This window comes from Muscardinus avellanarius, assembly GCF_963383645.1.
Source record: "Muscardinus avellanarius genome assembly, chromosome: 19".
NCBI classification, from domain to species: domain Eukaryota; kingdom Metazoa; phylum Chordata; class Mammalia; order Rodentia; family Gliridae; genus Muscardinus; species Muscardinus avellanarius.
In genome coordinates, this window is record NC_137805.1 from 20,412,575 (window position 1) to 20,422,659 (window position 10,085).

At 45.5% G+C, this 10,085-nt stretch overlaps 1 protein-coding gene across 1 annotated transcript; it reads right to left on the reverse strand.

The window, feature by feature from the left end:
- Positions 1-1,278: 1,278 nt before the first annotated feature.
- On the reverse strand, positions 1,279-8,590 carry NANP (N-acetylneuraminic acid phosphatase; the record flags this gene model as incomplete). The annotated part of the gene is made up of 2 exons (XM_080716687.1): positions 1,279-1,938; positions 8,501-8,590. The coding sequence occupies 2 exons, from the start codon at positions 8,588-8,590 to the stop codon at positions 1,279-1,281; spliced, it is 750 nt and encodes a 249-aa protein (XP_080572813.1).
- Between the last annotated feature and the right edge of the window lie 1,495 nt (positions 8,591-10,085).

Consider the following 10,085-nt stretch of genomic DNA (forward strand, 5'->3'; position numbering starts at 1 on the left):
TTCACTCTAAGTATGGTTAGTGCAGTCATGAGACTGTTCTAGTCTAATGGTCTAGGGAAATTTTTCTGGCTAGAAGCAAATACCTTATGCCATTAAGTGACCTGCAAGTGAACCCTGAATTAGATACAGAAATCTGTGAAACAGTGATGTACTACTGAAAATGTGAAAAGATTAAGTGGCACCCTGAGGTCAACAGTGGTTCATAGCAAGACCTGATTTTCTGTTGGCGCCATCATCTGGATGAAACTGTCCCGTTAATATGGAGCTGGCAGGGAAGGGACACCATGAGGAGGCAATTCTATGGATCCACAGGAGGAAAATGACCTTTGGTACCACGTGACTTGTACTTACCCCTGGGAAAAGACCCTCTAATGGAAGTAAAAATATTTCCCTAAGAGTTAAGACTAGAAGGAAGCTATGAAAGGTTTGAAATGCCATGGAAAAGCAGCACCACGTGTTGATTTTAGCTTTTTCTTTACTGGTGTGATCTATTTGTTATGCATACAGCACAAAGAAATTACTTTTCCCACTCCAAAAAAAAGTTATGCAGCAAAATTACAAAAAACGAAAGCACACACCCAAATAGGCAAAACGTTTTATGTTTGAAATATGCAAAATAGCCACTATGAAATGTCTTGTTGCATGACTTACTCCTAATTTATCTGACCCAATTGCTCTGATGAATCTCTACTGTCATTTTATATATCTCTTTGCAAGCTGGATGTGATGGTGCATGCCTATAATCCTGGTATTTGGAAGGCTGAGACAGGAGGACTGCAGGTTCAAAGCCAGTGTCAGCAACTTTTGAGGCCCTCAACAACTTAGTGAGACCCTGTTCCCAAATAAAAAATAACATAGGGTTGGGGGCGTAGCTTGGAGGTAGAATGTCTCTGGGTTTAGCCCCAAACACCATTAAAAAAAATAATTTTTAAGCCATAAAACCTGCACTTGTGTAAACTACCCTGCTTAGTATAAAAGATTAATAAAATAATTTTAAAATTTTTCATCAGAGCCTAACAAATAATGTTATTTCCTCAAATTTTCTGGACTATACACTATTAAAAGCAGCTTGTACTGATGCAAACTGAATTTTCAGATATAAGGACAAGTCAACTGTTGTCAAAAGCAATAAGGTTGGGAGGACTTTCACAAAAGAGCCATCAAATCCTAAGTCAAGTTAGCCTTAGAAACGAACCATAATATATGGAATACTTGATTTCTCCTAGTTTCAACCATATCATTTACCCTGAAGTCTGCAGGTATGCCCTTGTGTGTGCTTCAAGCTGACATACTGACTTTGCGATCTAGATTTCGTAGGAGAGCAGGTAATTCCAGTACAGAGGAAACTACGTAATGTGGGACAGGAGAGGGTGTCAGCGGCCCGGGCCCACTTTTGTTGATCCAGACTGTAGCTTTCAGCCCGGCGTTGAGGCCTCCTTGTATATCAGTTTCTAATGTGTCACCAACCATCACACAGTCCCCAGGTTGTACTCCCAGGAGATCACAGCAATGATAAAATATAGACGGTGCTGGTTTCTCTTCTTTCTGCTCACCACCTACAACAATAGCATCAAAGTAGGACTGACAGGCACATGCCTCGATCTTCTCCCGCTGCGTCTGTCTGTCACCATTTGTTAACAAGAGTAGGCGAACGTCCTTGCGAAGTTCAGTGAGCATGGCTTTGATGTCTTCGGCTAGGGTCATGTGCTGTAAACGTGTGGATTTCCACAGGAAATAACATTCTTCAGCCAATTTTCTATGGTCTGCACCACCTTTTGTCTCCTGGATCGCATCTTCCCAGTGTGACGTCCTCAGGTCTGTAATGCATGTACTGTAAGGATGAAAACATTCCTTGCTGAGTTTAACTTGAACTTTATCACAGATGATTTCAGCTTCTTCTTTATAATAATGGTATTTTGACTGTAAGAGCTTTATTACCTAAACAAAAGAAAGTAACTCAGTTAACACATTTGTATCTTTAACAGTAATGCCCCGAGAATCTGTGGTCCTACAGTAGCTGAATGATATGATCGCTCCATTACTACACCATTTTTTCTGTGTGTGTGTGTGGGGGGGGGGTGCTGTGCCGGGGACTGGACCCAGGGACATTCTACATCGGAGCTACATCCCTGGGCAATTTTATTTAGAAACAGGGTCTTGCTAAGTTACTGAGAACCTCACTACCTCACTAAGTTGCTGTGGCTAGCTTTGAACCTGAGATCCTCCCATTTCAACCTTCCAAGTACTAAGATTACAGGTGTGTGCTACCATGCCCAGCTTACTACACCATTTCTGGTGGGAGTTGGTCTTAGTTTTAGAGACACCATGGTGAGGACCTCCCAACCTCTCCAGTCAACTCATCCTATGTATACACAAAATAAAGGCTAGCATGTAGTCTTTGGAAACAGGTAAATGTGAATTCAAACCTCAGCCCAAGCAATTTTCTTTTTTTGTGGTACTGGGGGTGGAACCCAGAGGCTTTTCTACCTCCAGACTATACTCTCAGAACTATTTTATATTTTATTTGTAAACAGGGTCTCACTAAGTTGCCGAGAGCCTCACAAAGTAGCTGAGGCTGGTGTTGAACCTGTGTGATCCTCCTGTCTCAGCCTCCCAAGCACTGAGATTACAAACGTGCTCTACCATGCCCAACACAAGCAAGTTTTTAACTTGTTTTTTTGGCAGTACTTGAGATGGAACCCAGGAGCATTTTGCCTCTGAACTATACTCCTAGCCCTATTTTTTAATTCTTTATTTTGAAAACGGGTTTCACTGAGTTGCAAAGGGCCTCACTACATAGTTGAGGCTGTCTGTGAACTGTGTTCCTCCTGTCTCAGCCTCCCAAATGCTGGGATTACAAGCGTGCATCACCATGCCCGGCTTAGTTTTTAACATTTCTGAATTTCTACTGCCCCATCTTGAAAAGGAAATGTATATGTATTTGTGTGTGTGCGTGCATGCGTGTGTATTTATACTGGGGATAGAACCCAGGGGCATTCTACCTCTGAGCTGAACACCTAGAACTTTTTATTATTTTGAATTATTTTGAACAGGGTCGCAACTGTCCTTTAACTTGTGATCCTCCTATCTTAGCCTCCCAAGTAATGGGATTACAAGTGTATGCCACCACACTTGACTATTTACATCTAATTTTTTTTTTCATTCTAGGAATAGTCTTCATACATAGCCAGTAACACGCCTTCATTTTTTGGCAGTTTTTTTTTTTTTCTTTTTTGCATTCTACCACCGAGCTACACTCCCAGCCCTATTTTTTGCCTTTTATTTTTGAAACAGGGTCTCACTGAGCTTCAAAGAGCCTAAGTAGCTAAGGCTGTCTGCGAATCATGATCCTCTGGTCTCCGCCTCCCAAATGCTGGGATTACAAGTGCGCACCACCATGCCTGGCTTTTTGGCAGTTTTAAGTCTACCACCTTTCATTTTGTTTAGAATGACATGCAAATAAAACTTGTGCTTAAGCCAGGTGTGGTAGCAAATGTATGTAATCCTACTTGGGAGGCAGAGACAGGAGGATCACAGGTTCAAGGGCAGCCTCAGCAAGTATAAGATTCTTGGCAACCTAGCAAGACCTTGTTTTTTAGCTGGGCGTGGTGGCACATGCTTTTAATCCCAGTGTTTGGGAGGCTGACTGGAGGATCACGGTTCAAGGACAGCCTCAGCTACTTAGGCCCCCTGCAACTTAGTGAGACCCTGTCTCAAAATAAGGAATAAAAAATAGGGCAGAGGATGTAGCTCAGAGGTAGAATGCCCCTGGGTTCCATCCCCAGACCCGCAAAAAATTAAAAAATAAGTAAATAAATAAAGCCAGGTGTGGTGGTATACACTTGTAATCCCAGTACTTAGGAGGCTAAGACAGGAGGATCACAGATTCAAGGCTGGTCTCAGCTACTTAGTAAGGCCCTCTGCAACTTAGTTAGATCTTGTTTCAAAATAAAGAATAAAAAATAAGGCTTGGGGGTGTAGCTCAGAGGTATAATGCCCCCCCCCCAATCCCTAGTATGCAAACAAACAAAAATAGAAGCTAGGTGTGGTGGTGCACACCTATAATCCCAGTACTTGGGAGGCTGACTCAGGAGAACTGCAGGTTCATGGCCAGCCTCAGCAACTTAGTGAGATGCTATTTCAAAAGAAAATTGAGCTGGGAGTATAGCTTGAAAGTAGAATTCCCTTGGGTTCAATTCCCAGCACCAAAGTAAAGATCTGGGGGTGTAGCTCAGAGATAGAATGCCCCTGGGTTCAACCCCAAATATCACCAAAAGATAGGTTGGTTAGATTTGGTCTTGTTGAATGAGTTTTGTTTGAGCAAAGACTTGAACTAGATAAGTAGAAGGGCTACTCAAATTGCTAGGCTGTGCCGACAGTTATTTTATGAATACTTTTTTTTGGTGTGTGTGGGGTACTGGGAATAGAACACAGGGACATTCTATCTCTGAACTATGCCCCCCAGCCCTATTTATCTTTTTATTTTTATAGTTCTGGGGATGGAACCCACGGCATTCTACTTCCAAGCTTTACTCCCAGTTCTATTTTTTATTATTTATTTTGAAACTGTGTCTCACTAAGTTGCATACGGCCTCACTAAGTTGCTGAGGCTGATCTTGAATCTGCCATCCTCCTCTCGTAGCCTGCCAAGCACTAGGATCACAGGTATACACCACCATGTCCAGCCTGACCAACCTATTTAAAATTATACTGCAGCCGGGCATGGTAGTGCATGCTTGTAATCCCAGTGCTTGGGAGGTTGAGACAGGAGGATCACACAGGTTCAAAGCTAGCCTCAGCTACTTAGTGAGGCTCTCAGCAACTTAGTGAGACCCTGTTTCCAAATAAAGTATAAAATAGGTCTGGGAGTATAGCCTGGAGGTAGAAAAGCCCCTGGGTTCTACCCCTAGTGCCACCAAAAAAAAAAAAAAAAAAAAAAAAAAGATTATAATGTTTCCCCTCTCCAATTTTTCTTTTCTCTTTCTTTTTTTTTTTTTGTGCTACTGTGGATGGTGGATGGAACCCAGGGTACTCTGAACTATACCCACAATCCCATTTTTTTTAAATTCATTTTGAAACAGGGTCTGAGTTGCAAGGGGCCTCACTAAGTAGCTGAGGCTGTCAGTGAACCGCGATCCTCATATCTCAGCCTCCCAATGCTGGGATTACAGGTGTGTTCCACCACATCTAGCTTCCCCTCTCCAATTTTTCTAACACATCTTTAAACTAGTATTTTTTTTTTTGGTGGCACTAGGGGTAGAACCCAGGGGATGTAACCTAGGGCATTCAACCTCCAAGCTATACCCCTGCCCTATTTTTTATTCTTTTATTTAGAAACAGGGTCTCATTAAGTTGTGGAGGACCTCACTAAGAAACTGAGGCTGCCTGTGAACCACGATCCTCTGGTATCAGCCTCCTGAATGCTGGTATTACAAGCATGTGCCACCATGCCTGGCTTAACTATAAATTTCTGTTGAAGGCTTTCTCTTATGTAGTGAAACAAAAAAATCAGACCTGAAGAAGATAGGAAGAAATAACTTTCCTAGTTAAAATAATAATAAAGCTGGGCATAGTGGCACATGCCTGTAATCCCAGAAATTGGGAAGTTGAGATGGGAGGATTGTAAGTTCAAGGCCAGCCACAGTAACTTACTAAGGCCTCATTTCAAAATAAAAATAAATAAATAAAATAGGGCTAGAGGTGTAGTTCAGAGGTACTTGGTACTGGGGACTGAAGCCAGGGGTAGTTTATCTTTGAGTTACACAACCAGCCATATATATATATATATATGTTGCGGTACTGGAGATGGAACACAGGGGCATTCTACCTCCAAGCTACAACCTCAGCCCTATTTTTTTTTTTTTTTTTGGTGGTACTGGGGATGGATCCCGTCTACCTCCGGGCTACACTCCCAGACCTATTTTTTTAAATTTGGAAACAGGGTCTCTTAAGCCAGCAAGGCTGGCTTTGAACCTGCGCGATCCTCCTGTCTCAGCCTCCCAAGCGTGGGAATTACAAGCATGCATTTTGAAACAGGGTCTCACTGAGTTGCAAAAGACCTCACTAAATAGTAGCCGAGGCTGTCTGTGAACCTCCTATCTCAGCCTCCCAAATGTTGGGATTACAAGTGTGCGCCACCATGCCCAGCTTTCAAATGATCCTCTTGCATTAAACCAGGTGCAACTGAGACACACCAGCAAGAGACATACATACATCAAGGGACAAGGCGGGGAAAGGGTGAAACACTGTATGCTATGTACTTCCCATTAATGGCATTAAACCTACCTTGACAGGGTTATTGAGGACTAACATCATTATTCAAATTTGACAATAAGAATTTGAGGTTTCGAATGGTTAAGTAACTCATTAAGGCACTTAGAGCTAGGAACTGGCAGAGCGGTGATTAAAACAGAAATGTCTGACTTTAATGCCACAACTCTTGGTTTAGCAAGACAGGGCCTAAAACGAAATTAATTGCAACACACTGGGCTTAGCTTGCTAACAACACACAGGTAAAATGCATGCTATAATCCCAGCAACTCAGGAGTCTGAGACAAGACAAAGTTTAAAGCCAGTCTGGGGAACATAGTGAGACATTGTCTTGGAATAAAAAATTTAGTGGTAGAGTGACCCTGGGCTCCATCCCAAGTACTGCAAATAACAAACAAACAAGAAAAACCTCACACAGGCAAATAGGTACTATTGGAAAATTACTGGAGGCAATAAAGCAGAGTGGAGTCCTAGAGGTCAAGGGTATGAAGATAGTGTGAAGGCCTTAGTAAAGGCATTAGACAGATTCAAAGAGCTGGGTGTAGCTCAGTGGTAGAACATTGCATACACGTGCAAGGGCCTGCCTGGGTTTGATACCTGGCATCATTAAAAATAAAAAGGACAAGCCGGGCGTGGTGGTGCACGCTTGTAATCCCAGCATTCGGGAGGCTGAGACCGGAGGATCATGGTTCGCGGACAGCCTCAGCTACTTAGTGAGGCTCTCATCAACTTAGTGAGACCGTTTCCAAATAAAATATAAAATGGGTCTGGGAGTATAGCCCGGAGGTAGAAAGCTTCTGGGTTCCACCCCCAGTACCACACACACACACACACACACACACACAAAATAATAGCCCTTGGGTTCCATCCTCAAAAGATTAAAAAAAAAAAGTAAATAAAATAGAAAAACAAAAAGAACAAAGCCAGATGTGGTGGAGCATGCTTGTAATCCCAATACTTGGGAGGCTGGGAGAGAAGGATGATCACGGGTTTGAAGCCAGCCTGAGCTACTTAGTGAGGCTCTCAGCAGCAAAAGAGACGCTGTTTCCAAATAAAGTATAAAATAGGTCTGGGAGTGTAGCCCCGGGGGTAGAAAGCCCCTGGGTTCCATCCCCAGTACCACCCCTCAAAAAGAAAAGAAAAGGACAGACTAAAAATGCCCAATGGCTTTCATACTTTGGCAGGGGAGGTGCCAAGGTGATGACCTGGCACTCTATTTCATTCTAGTGGTGGAGTTAGACGCTGCCCTACAATGGATTTAGACACCAACAGGAGGTAGAGACATGTAGATAACGGGTATGGGTTTCTCCTGACAACATGGCTGTTGAGCCCGACATAGTGGCACATGCCTGTAACCCCAAAACTTGGGAGGTGGAGACAGGAAGATCGAAAGTTCAAGGCTAGCTTCAGCAAAGTTAAAACTCTCAACAACTTAGTGAAACCCTGTTTAAAAAAAAAAAAAAAGCAAATAAAAAAAGGCTGGGTGGAACGCAGTTTACCCTCCAGTACCACAAAACAACACAACCACTGCTGTCAAACGACAGGGCAGTGTCCACTGTGGGAAGAAGTGCAGGAAGGTGTTAAGTCTTTCAGAGGATGAGACCGGAGCATGCTGCGTGGGTGGAACGTACAAGAACAAGGGTGAAGAGGCTAAAGGTCCAGGGAGACAAAATCTACCTGATGAGGCATGAAGGACAGGACACTCGGGGTTGGGAGGACTGGCTTTTGAAAGTGGGTTTTCCATCTGATAATCCTTGGCTCTCTCCTTGAAGCTGAAGGCAGAGGGAAAGCACGGGAGCATTAGGGGCTGGAGAGCGCCGGGGACGTGAGGCCACATCTGTAGCCCAAGGAGGGTGCCGCACAGCAGCGCCCCAGGAGAGGGATGCGCTGCCGCGTGGACTTTGTCTCCTCGGAAACTACCAGCGCAGGCCCGGAGTCCAGGAGTGCTGCGGGAGGAGATCCTCGGTGCAGGTTACGCGCTGCTGCGATAGTTATGTAACTTCGCGAGCCAAACAGGCGACCACCTTCCCGGACTCCGCAAAGACCACCACCTCGCGGCCCGCCCCTCCCCCGGGGCGGCCGGGCCTGCGGCGCCGCCTGCGTGGCAGCCTCCAGGACAGCCTTTCCCCGGCGCGGGCCGGGCCAGGCCGGCTCTCGGCCCCGCGGCCTCCCCAGCAACGCCACGCGGCGAGGCCTCCGGGCTCACGCCCGGGTGAGAGCGCGACGTTACCTCCAACATGCCCCTCCGGCTGGCTCCCGCCGTGTCGATGAGCGTGTTGTCCAAGTCGAAGAACACCGCCCGCACACGGTTCAGCCCCATGGCGCCGCTGCCGAGCCCGCTGCCGACTGCGCACGCGCCAGGCCTGGGGCGGGGCGGGGCGGGCGGAGCCGCGAGGTCACCTGACTCCCGCCGGCGGCTGCGGAGCGCGCAGGCGCCTCTGAAGTTCCCGCGAGAAGTCGGAAAGCGGCGAGATCTCGCGAGACTTCTGAGCCGCGCCTGCGAGGCACGCAGGGGCTGGTGCGAGTCGCAGGCTAAGGAGGTGTGTGGCCGCGGTCCTCGGAGTGCGGACGCCTTCCTTGTGGTCCGCGGCCTTCTCGCCTTGCGGTCCTTGCGGGAGGAGGCCTTCTCTGCTGCCCGCGGCGGGCTTCCGCGTGGCCAAGCGCCTGGAAGGGGACTAGAGTGGAGTTCCCCGCAGGGCCGAATGGGAGGGGGCTGAGGCCCATTTTCCAGCTCTCCGGCTTACCCGTCCGCTGCTTTTTCTCTGTTTCCTACTGATTTTGTGACAAAGACTTGTTAAAGCTGCAACAAGCTACCCATTAGTTTTAATTTCCCTATTCAATAAATCTTAACTGAATAGAGGTAAAAGCCCAAAGTACCATCACAACTGTAATACATACCTTTATGCTGGATGAAGTTGGTTTTCTGGTTTAAGAAGAGGGTATTGCCAGGCTCCTCGGTTCATGCTTGTAAATCCCAGCATTGGGCAATGCCGAGACAGGAGGATCGCGTTTCATGGATAGCCTCAGCTACTTAGGCCCTTTGCAACTCAGACCCTGTTTCAAAATAAAGAATAAAATATAGGAGCCGAATGCAGTGGCGCAGGCTTGTAATCCCAACATTTGGGAGGCTGAGAAAGGAGGATTGCGGTTTGCAGAAAGCCTCAGCTATTTACCCCCTTTGCAACTCAGTGAGACCCTCTTCTGCCCCTGGGTTCCATCCGCAGTACCGCAAAAAAAAAAAAAAAAAAAAGTACAAGAAGAGCATGGTCTGTTGTCCCCAGAAGGGCAATAACAAAGATATTGTAACTAATTTCTACTTTTTTTGTCCCTTTTGGGAAACTTTTTCAAAATTTAGAGATATTTGTCATAATCAGTTACCAAAAATTATCAGGCAAGCCAGGTGTGATGGCACATGCTTGTAATTCCAGTACTTGGAAGGTTGAAACAAGAGGATCATAGGTTTCCCGCCAGCCTCAGCTACTTAGGTCCTGTTTCAAAATAAAAAATAAAATAGGGCAGAGGGTGTAGCTTGAAGGTAAAATGCCTCCGTGTTCAATCTGTACTGGCAAAAAAAAAAAATTATCAGGCAGATAGGGGCGACAGACCAATTGATGCTTGTCGCCTGATTTTTAGATCCTGTGAGGTAGGAATGAATTTTACATTGTTAAATGGGAAAAAGGAAATTACACTTCTCAAGAATTCCGGTCTTGAATATCTTTCTTTTGTTCTTTCTTTTCTTTTCTTTTCTTTTCTTTTCTTTTCTTTTTTTTCTTTTCTGTACTTGGGATGGAACCCAGGGGCATTCTACTTCTGAG